The 16,000-nt window shown below is 37.5% G+C and overlaps 2 protein-coding genes across 2 annotated transcripts; both read left to right on the top strand.

Annotated features, from left to right (window-relative positions):
* Positions 1-2,061: 2,061 nt before the first annotated feature.
* Positions 2,062-12,217, top strand: LOC104216043 (uncharacterized). The gene is made up of 19 exons (XM_070170020.1): positions 2,062-2,144; positions 3,258-3,271; positions 3,367-3,425; positions 3,508-3,639; positions 3,828-3,968; positions 4,424-4,480; positions 4,954-5,048; positions 5,249-5,381; positions 5,468-5,647; positions 7,216-7,406; positions 7,510-7,576; positions 7,805-7,938; positions 8,210-8,276; positions 8,396-8,458; positions 8,618-8,862; positions 8,944-9,073; positions 10,184-10,276; positions 10,535-10,738; positions 11,637-12,217. Exons 1-19 carry the CDS (start codon positions 2,062-2,064, stop codon positions 11,925-11,927), a joined length of 2,379 nt encoding a protein of 792 aa, XP_070026121.1. The 3' UTR covers positions 11,928-12,217.
* Positions 12,218-14,242: 2,025 nt separating this feature from the next.
* LOC104216035 (uncharacterized) lies at positions 14,243-15,505 on the top strand. The gene is made up of 2 exons (XM_009765995.2): positions 14,243-14,412; positions 14,746-15,505. The coding sequence occupies exons 1-2, from the start codon at positions 14,379-14,381 to the stop codon at positions 15,198-15,200; spliced, it is 489 nt and encodes a 162-aa protein (XP_009764297.1). The 5' UTR covers positions 14,243-14,378; the 3' UTR covers positions 15,201-15,505.
* The last annotated feature ends 495 nt before the right edge of the window (positions 15,506-16,000 follow it).

The raw sequence follows: 16,000 nt of genomic DNA, 5'->3' as shown, positions 1-16,000 counted from the left end.
GACGTACGGGATAAGTGATCGTAGGAAACAAAATTAGCAATAGAATATGTGGATTTGCAAATACGCATACCTTTGCGTAAAGCAATGGGAAGGTCAAGGTCTTCTGGAGGATCAGGCGGAAGAGGATCAGATGACGAAGGAACTGATGCAGGACCTGCATCATTTGTTTCTCGCCTCCGCAAGTAAACTTGAACAACTGGTGGTCTTGCTAATACAGTTGGAGCAGGTGCTGAAGGCAGAATAGTCGATTGGTGCTCGATAGAAGAGCTAGGAGATGGAGAAACATCATCTGATTGTTCTGTCAAAGTACGGGTAACCTGATATACTAGCCACTCATCTTCCTCCCCCTGTCTTACAGAGATGGGAGGTGCATAAAAGAATGGTATAGTCTCTGAAAACAGTACATCAGTTGACACCAAATATTTGCCAAGTTCAATAGAATAACACTGATACCCCTTCTGAAGGCGAGAATAATCAAGAAAAACACACTTCAACGCCATGGGATCCAGCTTGGTAACAGATGGTCGAACATCTCGAACATAACATGTGCTTCCAAACACCTTAGGTTCCACGGGAAATAATGACTTGTTTGGAAAAAGAACATTGTAAGGCATATTGCCACAAAGAACAGCAGATGGCATGTGATTAATCAAAAAGCAAGTCGTGGAGACAACATCAGCCCAGAACTCTTTAGGAACCTTCATTTGGAACAAAAGTGCCCGAGCTGTCTCAAGTAAATTCCTATTCTTCCTCTCAGCAACTCCATTTTGAGAGGGTATATCAACACATGAAGACTGATGTAGTACACCATGTTGTCTCATGTAGGACTGAAATAACTCTGACATGTATTCTTTAGCGTTATCACTCCTTAGAATACGCACTGAAGCATTGAATTGAGTTTTGACTTCAGCATAGAAGGCAGAAAAGTGAGTAAACACTTCAGAGCAACTCTTCATAAAGTAAATCCAAGTCATCCGGATAAAATCATCTACAAAAGTGACAAAATACTTATGCCCAGTTTTAGAAACAACAGGACATGGTCCCAAAACATCAGAATGAACTAACTCAAAAGCTGACTCAGCTCGCTTATTAACCCTTGGACCTAACGAGATGCGATGATGTTTTGCAAACCGACATGACTCACAATCCAATGAAGAAATATTCTAAAACTGAGGACAGAGCTTCTTCAACAAAGGCAGAGAGCTCCAATCGACAATGTGCTTCAAAAGGAGACACGATACTGGAGCATGCAATAGACTGTGGATCCCATTCATCAAGGATATAGAGATCACCAGATAAATATCCTTTACCAATAATCTGTTTCGTCATAAGATCTAGAAACAAACAATGATTGGGAAAGAACGCTACACAACAATTAAGGTCTCTAGTGATTTTACTAACAGAAATCAAATTAAAGGCCAAGTTTGGTAGACTTAATACAGATGACAGGGTAATAGAGGAAGTTGGTTTAACAGTCCCAGATCCAACACTGCTACAAGTTGTTCCATCAGCTACAGTAACTGAAGAGGGTGCTTTGTGTGATCGAAAGCTAGAAAAAACATTCGGATTACCTGTCATGTGATTTGTGGTACCAAAATCAATCACCCATTTATTTGAAGAGGTGATAAGACATGTCTTACCTGACCCAGCAAAAGCAGTAATTGAAGAAGATTCCTTCATTAATTTATGATATTAAAGGAACTCAAGAAACTCATCCGAGACCAAGATTGCTGGACTAGGAGTTGTAGCACTATTTCCTCCTTGCTTACTGTTTATAGTCATTCTAATAAAACTCACGAAATATATTCAAGAAGAGATTAACTAAGTTCCAAGCAGATAGCCAATAAAGATATACTCTACTAGAAATATGACCAAACCAAAGAACCAATGATGCACCAATAAATCACACAAACCAGTAATATACTCCACCGGAAAATATAACCAAGAATAATGAAGTATATTCCACCACTAAAAGAACTCAGAAATACTAGATTATCTTCAGATTACAAATAGGTAGGTAGCTGCGAAGGACCAAATCAAGATGGAGGAAACAAAGTTTAGATGGAAATCAGTAATTTGGGACTTTCGGATGAGACTGTTAATGAGGAGCACTTTTGGGAGCAAGAAAGCCTTCTCAAATTGTGGTCAGTTTGAGTAGAAACCACCAGAGACACACTGAAAATAATGACGTGGCCTAGGTACAGTGAACCCAGTCTCCAACTGATCTCTCACGCACCCTCACGCGCCGTCGAGGCAGATTATGTCAGAATTCCTCGGCCGGTGCGTGGGCTTCACAAACAATGAATCCGACCACCAGATTCTGGAAACATGTATATCAAAAGGATTGATGGTGAGAGTTACTTCGCCAGACCAAAGGACTCTCCTAAAACCGGTCAAGTTCCAGTGAGACCGTTTATTTCTTGGCTGGATTTCAAACTTAACACCAGCTCTGATACCATGTGACAAACAAGGTATGGAAGAATCAAAGTTGGTGTCTTATTCCATGAAGTGATACATATATATACATGTACATAGGATCCTAACTATGGAAAGAAGTAAAAGGAAAATCCTAAAAATCTGGTATCAAATCTCAATATTTATTCTATCTATGTATAGTACAAGTAATCTGTCTGCATTCATTCTTTATGTGTACATTCATTCTTTAACATGTTCCATTAGAAGTAAGTGATGCTGTTAGTAGAGTTAACATGAATGTTTGTGACTATGGCGGCTGTTTTGGTTATCAGGGAAGCAACTTTGACTGCAGTTGAATTTTAGAAGAATTGATGTGTTCCGTTAAACTAGAAAAAAAGTATAGCAATATATATTACACCTTTTAAGTTTAGGAATCCTGGTGGACAGTGGAAGAGTATGTTAGTTTTTGTTTCTACCTTTTGTAGTGGACGCCTTTCTTGCCTCTGGAGCTTGTCCTTTCAAAGTTTTTAAGGGAGCTTGGCCCTACCATTTGCATGTATTACGGTCTTTAAATTGGAACTGCCTTTAGAACTATTGCTAGGGCAATACTTACATTTTATGCAATTTCTTACATGTTCAACTAAACTAGAAAGAAGTAGCTTTCACTTTCTCATTTCCTTTGTTGCACGTAGTATGTGCATTTTGCACTATTGCCTCTAAAGCATTCATTGAAGAAGTCTTATGTTCCATTCTATATCTGAAAGTGTAGGGATTATCAGATTATGTGTGCCTGAGATGTAGATAGGAGATGAGAAAGCTTCTTAGTTCTCTGGTTTTTGCAGGATAGAATCTGATAGTATACTAGCTTTGACTTAGTAACAGATTGGCTTCTTTTTTACTGTAAAGAGTATACATTATAAGGGCTATTAAGTAAGTGTAATTCTTCTGCAGGATCACTCTTGTTGGATGGAGTAGATGTCACCGGATACCCTATATTCAATGATGATAAGGTTTACCATCTCAACTTGCACCTGTTGATGTCCAAATAAACATTTGTCAATAGTACTTAAGATTCTGAATCTGTGAAGGCAGGTGCAGAAGGCTATTGCATTTGCACGGAAAGCTCACCATGGACAGCTACGCAGAACTGGAGAGCCTTATTTAACACACTGTATCCACACTGGAAAAATCGTAGCTGTCTTGGTTCCATCAACTGGGAAAAGGGTACAATTCTGTCTTTCCAATGGCAGTAGTTTGTTGAACATCTCATATCACTTGAAGGTCTATGTGTCTCTCTTTATATATAGCTAGGTTCCTTGTTCTCATTTAATTTATATTGGAAGTAATGCATGAGCTGTATTAGCATATCTCATAAATGAATTTGCTTACTGTAACTGCGAAATTTTTTGTAGGCGATTGATACAGTTGTTGCTGGAATTCTCCATGATGTGATTGATGATACTAGTGAAAGTCTGGACACTATAGAGAGAGAGTTTGACACTGATGTTGCAAATTTAGTAGCTGGTGTTTCTAGGTTAAGTTACATCAATCAGGTACAGTATGCACTATGATCACTAATGAGGGATTTGAAGTCACAACTATGGTTGAATGAGTTTAAATCAGGACATGGTAAATTAAAAAAATGGATGAGCCAATGATATGCCTCAATTTAAATTCAGAAAATTGCAGACCCTCGGAACCATATTATCTGGGGTACTTTGACTGGGCACAGAACAAGAATTTAAGATCACTGTATTTGAATGGAAGCTATCCGAAAAAGGAAAGATAGAGATAACTCCTCTGGAAAAATGTATTTTTAAAGTAATATGATCTTTGAAATAGACTGCAGTGCAAAAGAAAAGTATATCTTTTAGACAAGTGGACATAGTTACGGATGCCCCAAACTGGCCAACAGGATTGTTGATTTGGGTGGAACAATTGGTTTTCTCCTTCGTCTTCTTCATGGTACTCTGGTATCTTCTAACTTTTAAGTAAATTTGCCATGCAGCTGCTAAGGAGGCATCGCAGGTTAAATGAGAATCAAGCTGCACTTAGCCAAGAAGAGGTACTTGAATGCACATTAAGATAGTGACCATTGCATAGAATCTGAAATAATGGTGATGGCTTGTTTGGAGAATGGTAGTAATAAGAGGATCCCTTAATTCATTCTTGTGTATTCTTTGATATTCTGAGAATAGTCCAGCTACTTCCATCTTCCCAGCATACTCTTCTCATTGTTTTCTGAGTAAAACTGAATGTATGAATAGATGTGATGACATCCATCCTTTTTGTAAGACAGTATGTAAATGTAATGTTCCTCTTCTCATATTTTATATTCGCTATCACTTTCAGCTCTTTATTATTTCTAAAGTTATCAAACAAGTGTGACTTCTGAGAGCAGCGAGAAAAGGGGCTTTGACCTGTTCCTTTTAGCATCATAATATGGTAGTGGATAAAGTATAAAGCTTTGTTTAGTCCTGAAGTTAGTAGCTATGCACTATGCTTTATATGTTTATTTATTTGTATATCTGTTTACAGGCAAATAGTTTACGAGTGATGCTACTGGGCATGGTTGATGATCCACGTGTGGTGCTTATCAAACTAGCTGACCGTCTTCACAACATGAGAACCATGTACAATCTTCGAACAAATAGTTTTAGTTTGTTTTAGTTAGATTGATTTATGCATGAAAATTGGGTTTCGATAATTAGGAAAATGTTTACTTTTTTATTTGAGTTCCTAACTTCAATATTTTGTCTTTGCAAATCCTAAACACCGACGTGTGACACTATTTTTGATGTGGTTGATTACTTGTTCATGGGAACTCTTCTAGATATGCATTACCTCCAGCCAAGGCTCAAGCTGTTGCTCAGGAGACTCTGGCTATTTGGTGCTCACTTGCTTCGAGATTGGGTCTTTGGGCATTAAAAGCCGAACTTGAAGATCTATGTTTTGCAGTGCTTCAGGTGTGTCATGGTTTAGTCGTTTATACAGCAAATGCTGTCATGTGAGAAGTCAAAAATTTGTAGTAACTTGAGAGTATATAATGCAGCCTCAAATTTTTCTTCGCATGAGAGCTGACCTAGCCTCCATGTGGAGCCACCCAAACAGGACAGGTAATGCAAGAAAAATATATGGCAAGTCCAGCTCTCTTTTGCACCAGAGAATGAAAAGTATGGCTGCTGAGCATGAAGAACCCGCAGAAACTGATGAGGAATACATATGCATGAAGGTGAAGACTGTTTGGAATTTAGTTTCATCTTTATTCTTGAAACCTTTATTGATGCATTGCAACGATAAATTGATAGATAACTGATAATTTGGGGCTGTTCTTTCTGTTCGCGGTCACTCTATGAATGATCTATGTTCTATCAGAGAATCACCATGTCATTCGAGCTCATATGCTTTTGGTTTGGTTGATTTTTCTTTTGCCTTGTAATTTCCTCTCATTTTTGTGCCAAATCATCCTTCACTAGTCACAACTTGTCAGAGGGCAATAAAGCATTACAGCTTTACAAAACTAGAAGTTCAAACTGATCGTATTTCTGAACTTGTAACTTTCCAATAGCAAATTCAGTTTACCTGTTCCTGCACAGTCTACAACAACAACAACAACCCAGTAAAATCCCACAAGTGGGGTATGGGGAGGGTAGTATGTACGCAGACCTTACCCCTACCCCGAAGGGGTAGAGAGGCTGTTTCCGAAAGACCCTCGGCTCAAGATAATAAAAAGACAAAAGGAGAGAATATTAGATTCATCACGGAGATCATAGGAAAAATAGGAACATAGCTGGAGCTGAAGCAACTAGCAGAGATAGATGGAGGACTGTTCCGGCTTGTATTTGGTGGACAGTCTGGAGGGAAAGGAACACTAGATGTTTTGAAGACAGAAGCAATCCAGTGCAGAAGATCAAACTCAATTGTATTCTTCTTTTTTGTTTTTGGTGCAAACAGATGTACACAGAAGATACATTGACAATCATAGACATACTAGGATCTTGCTAGGTCTCAAATTAGAACATCTACAAATTCTCTCAATGTAAATTTGGTTTTCAGTGCAACCTATGTACTGTTATTTATAATATATACAATAGTTACCAATTCAAAAAAAAAAAATAGGAACATAAAATGCAAAACAAAAACGATGGCTAGTAAGTGGAACCTGCGTCGAAAATAGAAAATAGTAAGAAACGACATTACCCCTAGCTATCTTAGACAAAACCCTACCGGACTAGGCTCACAAAGACACAAAGTAATGCAAGACTCAACTACCTCCTAGCCTACAACTGTAATACTCGACCTCCACAACTTCCTATCAGATATCATGTCCTCGGAAACCTGAAGTCTCGCCATATCCTGTCTGATCACCTCTCCCCAATACTTCTTAGGCCGCCCTCTACCTCTTCTTGTGCCTTCCACAACCAGTCACTCACACCTCCTTACTGGAGCATTTGGGCTTCTCCTCTGTACATGCTCAAACCATCTGAGCCTCGCTTCCCGCATCTTCTCATCAATGGGAGCCACGTGCACCTTCTCCCGAATATCATCATTCCTAATCTTATCCATCCTAGTGTGTCAGTCATAACTGACTTGAACAAGAATTTGATATTTTTACCAAAACCTTTTCCTTTGCCCCCTATGTGGGCAGGGAATGCCAGTATTATTCTTTCCTCCAACAGTTTTCGTCACTCTGTTTTTGCGGGTGGGTTGGTGCAGGTTGCTCATTCATCTGTATTTATGTCTGCTCTTGTATTACCTAAACAGCTAATGAATTTGAGTCTAACTATCATTTACCTTCAGGTTCTTTTGCAAGCTGTACTTCCTTTTGAGCTTTTACTAGATAGAAAGAAGCGTATTGACTTTTTCAACAAGCTTGTGGCAAATTCAAATTTGGAGACAAAACCAAAGGTCGTAAGGGATGCTGCTTTTGCACTAGGATCTCTGGTAGTTTGCGAGGAGGCTTTGGAGCGTGAATTGTTCATTTCTACCTCGTATGTTTTACTCATCAATCAATGCAATACATCTGGAATAAAAGAAAGGTCACATGACCTATTATAATGCTCTTTAACATTGTGTATCTGTTTTATGTTGCAGATATGTGCCTGGGATGGAAGTCACATTATCTGGACGCTTAAAAAGCTTGTTCAGTATTTACAGTAAGGTAGAAAGATAAATTCATAAAGCACAATAATGCAAAGTTATTGCTTGTTAAAAAATATCAGAAATGTGGAAAATCTATTGTGGTGCTAATGATGCTTTAAATTATAAAGATTTTGAGGTCTTTGTTGATTATCTTTCTTCTTTTGCTGCTTCATACTCGGATATCTTGCTTCTTTGTCATATAGATTTTAAGGACAATCTATTTATATTTTTATTTTACTTGACACAGATGAAAAGGAAAGAAATTGGCATAAACAAAGTATATGATGCCCGTGCCTTGAGAGTTATTGTCGGAGACAAGAACGGAGCATTACACAGCCAGGCAGTTCAATGTTGCTATAATCTTCTCAATATTGTGCACAGGTGTATAAATTGATTTTTTTTTGTTTTGTTTAATATCACCTTTATACATATAATTGGATTAGACCTTCGAGCAGCAATGGCACAAAAAGTAGGAAAATGGTTTGTTCCCTTCAAAGAATCTGCACACTTATTAAGAACGCATTGATCATCTGCTTGTTTTAATTTAATTATCGGATATCATATAAACTTTCTTAAGATAGATTGAATATGCATGTCAATAATGTGCCTATAGAGGTTCAAACTTGACCAATTCTGCTTTTCAAATGTTTAGGCTATGGTCCCCTATTGATGGAGAGTTTGATGACTACATTGTTAATCCAAAACCAAGTGGCTACCAGGTTTGACCTTCCTTTTTACTTCAGCGGGTTACTGCTTTCATTAAGTTAGATTTGCCATCTTTGCGGCATAACCACTGTTCTGACATCTATCCATCCTTAATTTCTCCTTCTGATCTCAGTCCCTACACACTGCAGTACAAGGTCCCGACAATTCACCCCTGGAAATTCAAATAAGAACCCAGGTATTATTCCTCAAACCTTTCAGTTGATAATAGATAGTTAATCTCTATACTTTTGGTCTCTCCTTTTCTTTTTTTAAAATATTTTCTTTTGTTAGTCAGTAGAGTGGTGATTATCGTTAAGTTTTATGTAGCTCTAAAATGCTGATCTTGAATATTCAGAGGATGCATGAGTGTGCTGAACATGGACTTGCTGCACATTGGCTTTATAAAGAAACTGAAGATAAGCTGCCCTTGGAGACCAGTGTAACTGGTTCTGGAACAACTACACCCTCATACTTCTCAACAGACATTGAAGATGAAGGTTCTATTGTAGATGATGGGTCACATAAGTATAGCTCGTTAAAAGTGGGACATCCTGTCCTCAGAGTGGAAGCAGGTCACCTGCTTGCTGCAGTTATTGTGAGGTAGATCATCACTGAATTCATAGTATGTATCTCGAAAGCTTTTCATTTAACTTTTATGTGCATAATTTTCTTTTTCACCAGAGTGGACAAGGATGCAAGAGAATTGCTTGTTGCTGTAAGCTTTGGGCTAGCAGCTTCTGAGGCAGTAGCTGACAGAAGATCTTCTTCTCAAACGAAAAGATGGGAAGCTTATGCAAGCTTATATAAGAAGGTACTCGGTGGAAGTTTTATAACTTATATTTCAGAATAATATGGTTCGTATACCTAGCAAGTTCTGTGCTGGATAGTTGGCTGATCACTGCATGTCTGTTAAGCGTATTCATGTTCTGGTGCCAAGGAAATATAAGTCACATCTCTTAATAAAATCTCAAGAACTTCTCCTCACTCTCCAATTCATTGACCTTGACGTACTTAGAGATGGTTAGTTGACCTTTATTGCTGGATGAAAAGCAACCTTGATATTCTCTTGATATAACCTCATAAGCTAGCTATCACCCACACTAATCATGAAAGTGGCTTAAGTTTATTACCGGAAACTTTTCCTCTTTCATAGTTTTGTTGACCTTAAAAATAGAATACTAGATAAATAATAGAATTGTGACACCAATAGTGCCTCTTTAACTTACCTGATAGCTAGCTGCGCTTACGTCGGTGATGATAGCATTAAATAGTTGCATGGTGCCCGTAGATCAATATATAATGGGGAAGGCCAAACACATCTATCTGAAAATGCAGATAGAGCAGCAGATCAAAATCTGAAAGCAGGTAGGAGGAAGAAGCTAATCAATCAGAATTGAGACAAGGAGGTGAGACAATATTGCCGAAAAGAGAAATTTACTGTAATTGAGTCCAGGCAATCTGCAGCTGATATAGCAATATTTAGTGTTCCTAGTTAGCCCTTTGATTGAGAATCAAATTCAGACTATAACTTTTAGGTATACAGAATCATCATCAACAACAACAACAATAGTAATAACAATAATGATGATGAGATGGTGATGTAAGTTCCATTGGGCGCAAAAAATACTAGGTGATTTCTTCCCATCCGTTGAAACCTTAGTGGGCAGAGTTACCCGGTACCTGTGTTGGTAGAAGGTAGCAGGTACCCGGTGGAATTGGAAGAGGTGCACGCAAGCTGATGTCGACATCACCGTTATCAAAAGAAACAAAAAAAGATGGTGATGTAAGTTCCTGTCTCTTCAAATTTCTGTTTACAACATACATCCTTTTGACATTATCAGCATATTTGCAGGCAAGTAGTCATCTCTTAGTGCCTAAGATCGTCAATTTTAACTTTAGGGATTACGAAATGGTTTTTCAGGTTTCTGATGAATGGTGGTTCGAACCAGGACATGGCGATTGGTGCACTTGCCTGGAAAAGTATACACTTTGTCAAGATGGTATGTACCACAAGGTATGAAGTACCATGGCTTGAAAGTTTAATTTTAAGAATGCAAAGGTAAATCATGATGTTATGTTTCCTTTGATACTTCCCAAATATGTTCTTATTCTAGGATCAGCATAATTCACAAGTCAACTTATTAGTCCCGTGTGTAGTCAAGTTGTGTTACATAAAAGGGATGTATGGAGTAGTTGCGATTTGCGAATGAACAGTTACCATGTCTCTTTATTCTGCTGGGATCTTGTAACAACTATTATTTTGTTGATGCAGCAAGACCAGTTCCAGCGCATGTTGCCGACTTTCATCCAAATCATTGAATTGACAGAGGAGGAAGAAAATCTTTATTGGGCTATCATGTCTGCCGTCTTTGAGGGGAAACCTGTTGCTTCTGTTACATCTAACCCAAGTTTTCAGAATAACCCTGGCTATAGCTCTGCTAATTCAACACTAATGGATTCTGGCATCAACAATAAGGTACTGACTGCTAGTACATACCTGAAGTTCACAATAGCAGTATGATGAACTTCTTGCCATTGTTATGCTCTTATCTAATACTTGGGAGAAGCAGTAATGTCGTCAGTGATGATGAATGAAGTTAGCCATTAAACCATGTAAATGGACATTGGGTGTCTTTGTCTGATCAATGTCCATCCAATATATGGGAAGAGACTAACAAAAGGGAATCAGTAGTTATCCACAAGTATTTATTCCTGGCAGTGATCAGTGATCATAGCTGAGGGTCTATCGGAAACAGCCTCTCTGCCCTTCCAAGGTAGGGGTAAGTCTGCGTACATCTTACCCTCCCCAGTCCCCATTCGTGGGAACTCACTGGGTTATTGTTGTTGTTGTTGTTGCAGTGATCAGTGATCACAACACCAAAAGTATGGCATGTATGGGAATTTCACTTGCTTTCCTGTGGTTTGACATAAGCTATCACTTTGATAATAGATGTTGTCACAAGATAGTGTTTTGCTTCATGGTCAGCGACCATGGTATGGTGGTTGGGTATTTGGAAATAAAAAAGAGGGAAAAGTTAGAGGACGGTTCGATTCATTAAAGTAGTAGACTAATTCGACCAATGAAACTTTAGCTGCTTTGTGAGGTGACAAGATTGTAGAACATGATTTTTTTTTTTAAAAGCAAAGAACAGATAGATTGTAGAACATGATACAGTGACATGATAAGAAAGCATTATGTGGATCCTGGCTTTGTATCTCTTTTCAGTCTCAGGTGATCTATCCGTTCCTATTTCCTTCAATCTTCATTGTATTTTCACATAAATGTACAGTGGATAAGCTAAACACGTCCCCCATATGACCCTTAAAGGTTCATTTAGCTAATGAATTCAGCTTGCACTTTGGAAAACCTACAGGTATATTTGCTGAGGACAATGCTTCAATGGGAGAAGCAACTGCGCTCTGAAGCAAGTCTCCAGCGAGTGGAGTATGCTACAAAAACATACGATGCTAGCTCTGGTTTGCTAGGAGAGGTGGTGATTGTATGCTGGCCCAATGGTGAGATAATGCGCCTGAGCACCGGTAGCACTGCAGCTGATGCTGCTAGGAGAGCAGGCGTAGAGGGGAAGTTGGTTTCAGTAAATGGCCAGCTGGTAGTGCCCAATACAAAGTTAAGAGATGGTGATGTGGTTGAGATCAGAATGTAGATATGTTTCATTACGTTCAAATCTAGTACAGGCTGTACAGCATGTATATTCGTTGCAGTTGTGGGAAGCGCTCGCAACAGATTGAAGTTCTATGCCCTTGCTCTGATTTGGTCACAGTAGTCACAGTAACTAGCTGCTGTGCAAAGTCCCGTTTTTGTTCATAGTTAGGCCTTGAAGTGGCTATTCAAAATGTACATATTGTTAACTTCAAGGCTCAAATGAAAACACTCTTGAAGCAGGGCGAGCGCTATACCATTCAAAGAAAAATGAAAAAAAGGGGTTAAACTTAACACTTTTTAGTTCATTCGATCTGATTTCACAAAACTTCCTTTGTTTTTGTTGCGTAAAGAAAAACACGTAGGAAAAAGAAAATATTTGTGATAAATTACAACAAATAACAAATTCATGTACTGTATAAAATATGCTTTGCAAAAGTAGTTTTTAAGTTTAAAATAATTTGATATTTTTGGAATAGTCTAGAAAAAGAGTTACTCACTTTTTAAACAATTTTGTGAACAAACAAAGCTTCAAACTTTGTTAAGCATTTTCAAAAACAATGTGAATGCAATTTTGACAGGGCAGTAATCAATGTTGTGCTGTTGGATGAAGTGATTCAACTAATTAGATGCTGTAATTTTTTTCGCAAAGAATAAAACAGTAGTAATATATCATCCCTATTTTATCCTCACAAAATGAACTCTTTTTGATGTTGTAAATAAATGAATAGGTTAAGGGTCAAATGGAAAAAGATAGAACGATCGAGTGTAAATCAAATAATAACATATACATCGAGGGTGCAAATGCAAAGAAGTCTGTTTTTATCATTTTCATAACAAAGGGCCTTTCCACAATTTGGATCAAAGTGAAATCATTGCTTAGGCTTCTTTCTTGGGAGATTTAAATTTTTAAGACACTTCAAAACTTATATAATTTTTTAAGACAAAACTGTAAAGAATGGGGTAGAAGGGACACTTTAAAACCCCCAAAGGTTTCTTATTTTCAAAAACATCCCTTTCCTCCACATCTCCCGTGATGTTTGAAACATCTTCGGGAGATGTTTCAACTATCCCGATGGATGTTTCAACTATCCCGGGAGATGTTTGATACGTCCGGGGATGTTTGAAATATCCCGGAAGATGTTTGAAATATACCAGGGGTGTTTCAAACATCACGAGAGATGTTGGAGATATTCAAAATTATTTATTTTTAAAGGCAAAATACCTTAAACCACCCCTAAACTTGGCTCAGATTATTAGTATCCTCCTCGAACTATGCCTGGTCTTAATTACCCCCCTCAACTTGGCCTTTCGAGGGCCATTACTCCCCTAGACGCTGATGTGGCAAAAAAGTGTGGGTGCACTCTCCTGCCACGTGGATTTTTCTGTCTATGTGGCATTTTTTTGAAAAATAATTTTTTTTTATCTTTTTAAGAATATTACTTTTTTAGATAAATTTTTTCGAATAAAATTTATAATAAAACTTGGATATAACTACATTATTTAGGCTAAATACTTTTATTTGATCAAAAATAATAAAGTTTTAGTTAATCTTTTTTTTTTTGAATTTGACCTGAAAATAAATATTTATACAATTGAAATAAATAGTCAAGTCATCTAAAAAGTTATAAAAATATATAGCTGAAATAAATAGTTATTGCATCAAAAGAAGAAATATAAAGAGTGTACAATTGCACTTGTAATTTCTTGCAATTGTACACTCTTTTTATTTCTTCTTTTGATGCAATGACTATTTATTCAACTGTGTATTTTTACCTTTTCAGGTAAAATCAGTTAAAAAAATAGAACACCGTAATTTAGAGCTATATAAATATTATAGCCAAAATAATTAATTTCAAACTATGTATTTTTAATAACTTTTTATATGCCTTGACTATTTATTTCAATTGTATAAATCTTTATTTTCAGGTCAAATTTAAAATAAGATTAACTAAAACTTTATTATTTTGGGCCAAATAAAAATATTTAGCCTAAATAATGTAGTTATATCCAAATTTTATTATAAATTTTATTCGGAAAAAATTATCTAAAAAAGTAATATTCTTAAAAAGGTAAAAAAAATATTTTATTTTTCAAAAAAATGTCACATAGACAGAAAAATTCACGTGGCAGGCGAGTGCACCCATACTTTTTGTCATATCAGTGTCTAGGGAGGTAATGGCCCTCAAAAGACCAAGTTAAGGGGGTTAATTAAGACCAGGCATAGTTTAGGGATGATACTAATAATTTGAGTCAAGTTTAGGGGTGATTTAAGGTATTTTGCCATTTTTAAATTGAACCCGTAACTACTTGTGTCCTAAATTCTTCCACGAGACTTACAAGTCTTTTTTTTTACCTCTTTTTTCCTTCTTTCGGTTTTTCCTAAGTGAAACCAGAGGACAAACGAAAAGCAAAGAGAAGTTTGTGATCCTACTTCTCCTCTCCGCCTTCCTCGATGGTTCGCAAGCGATTTCATGATGTCAGAACAGGTGAAGAACCAATTATTTTGAGCTTATTTTGTCTGTTTTTCAAGTTTTTCCCCCTCTTATGATTCGACTATCACTTCTAGTATTTTGCCGCAACCCCATTTCTAAAAGCTCCAAAATCAGACTACAAGAAGTATTTACCTTGTATATTTTTCTGTAAAACAGGATATGTCATCCAATGAAATGGAATTTTTGTTTTAACAAAATGTTGAGTTTACTCTAATTGTATGAGGCATGCCAGTTGTTCGACGAAATGTTTGAACCGCATTTTCGTTTTGCAAATGACAAAAAAATGAGTAATTTTATACATATATGCAAATGCAACTGTTTTGGTAGGTGCTTTGGTGGCAAAATCATTCGATGCCCAGAAATATCTGAAGAGAGTTGGGTTAGGAAAAGAAGACTATCACTTCTGGAAGCAAGTTGGCAAGGCGTTGCTTTGTACTTACACTTTGTTCGGCGTAGCGTGGTTATGGAATGAGACTTCGCCACTTGGTTGGTGGACCCTGAAACCCAAGCCAAAGGAAGAAAAAGAACTAGCACACCTGTATGAACGCCGGAAATTTCCATATCCAGGTGATGAGAAGGCAATGGAGGAGTTTATTGCCAAAGGTGGGATGATTGGTACCACAATTGGTCCTAAGGGCGTCGTTGAATCCGATAAAGATTCCTATAATTTTCAGAAAGCATTGCAGGATAAGAAATTTGATCAAGAAGCCTTCAAGTTGTGGATGAGGATGAAGAATGAAGTTATTTCGGAGCTCCAAGAGAAAGGGTTTGATGTAGAGTGAGTGAATATAGTTACTTCTTGCAAGGGGAGCCTTGGTGCAACTAATAAAGTTACTGCCATGTGACAAGGAGGTCACGGGTTTGAGCCGTGAAAACAGCTTCTTGCAGAAATGCAGGGTAAGGCTGCGTACAATAGACCATTGTAGTCCGAACCCTTCCCCGGACCCCGTGCATAGCGAGAACTTAGTGGGCTGCCTTGCAATCAGATTATGTGTTGTATGCATTAGTTAGAAGTGTGATTTTGTGTCAAACTTATCAGACAGCTTTGAAGTTCTTGTTATCATATTTTTCTGCTTCTTTTTCGCGAGTTGATTTTTCCTACATTGGTATACTTATAGAATCATTGTTATGCTCTTTTATAATACTCTGGAGACGTAATAATGTCGTCAACGATGATGAATGAAGTTAGCCACTAAACCATGTAAATGGACGCTAAGCTTGTTCTTCTGATCAATGTCCATCCAATGTATGGGAAGAGACTAACAAAAAGGCATCAGCAGTTATCCAAAAGTTTTTATTCCTTGCAGGCTGAGACTGATCAGTGATTACGATACCAAAAGTGTGGAATGTGTGGGAATTTCATTTGCTTTCCCTCTAATAATTTTGCTATTTTAGCTTCCTGTTGTTTGGCATAAGCTATCATTTCTGATAACAGATGTTGTCAGAAAGATAGTGTTTTGCTGACCCATTGATGAGATATAATGCGCATGAGCACCACTAGCAGTGCGGCTGAGCTGCTAGGAGTTCTGGCGTAGAAGAGAAGTTGGTTTCAGTAAATGGCCAGCTGGTAGTGCCAAATACA

Source organism: Nicotiana sylvestris, chromosome 3 (assembly GCF_000393655.2).
Source record: "Nicotiana sylvestris chromosome 3, ASM39365v2, whole genome shotgun sequence".
NCBI classification, from domain to species: domain Eukaryota; kingdom Viridiplantae; phylum Streptophyta; class Magnoliopsida; order Solanales; family Solanaceae; genus Nicotiana; species Nicotiana sylvestris.
The sequence above is the reverse complement of the archived record's forward strand: the minus strand, read 5'-3'. Positions and strand labels throughout refer to the sequence as shown.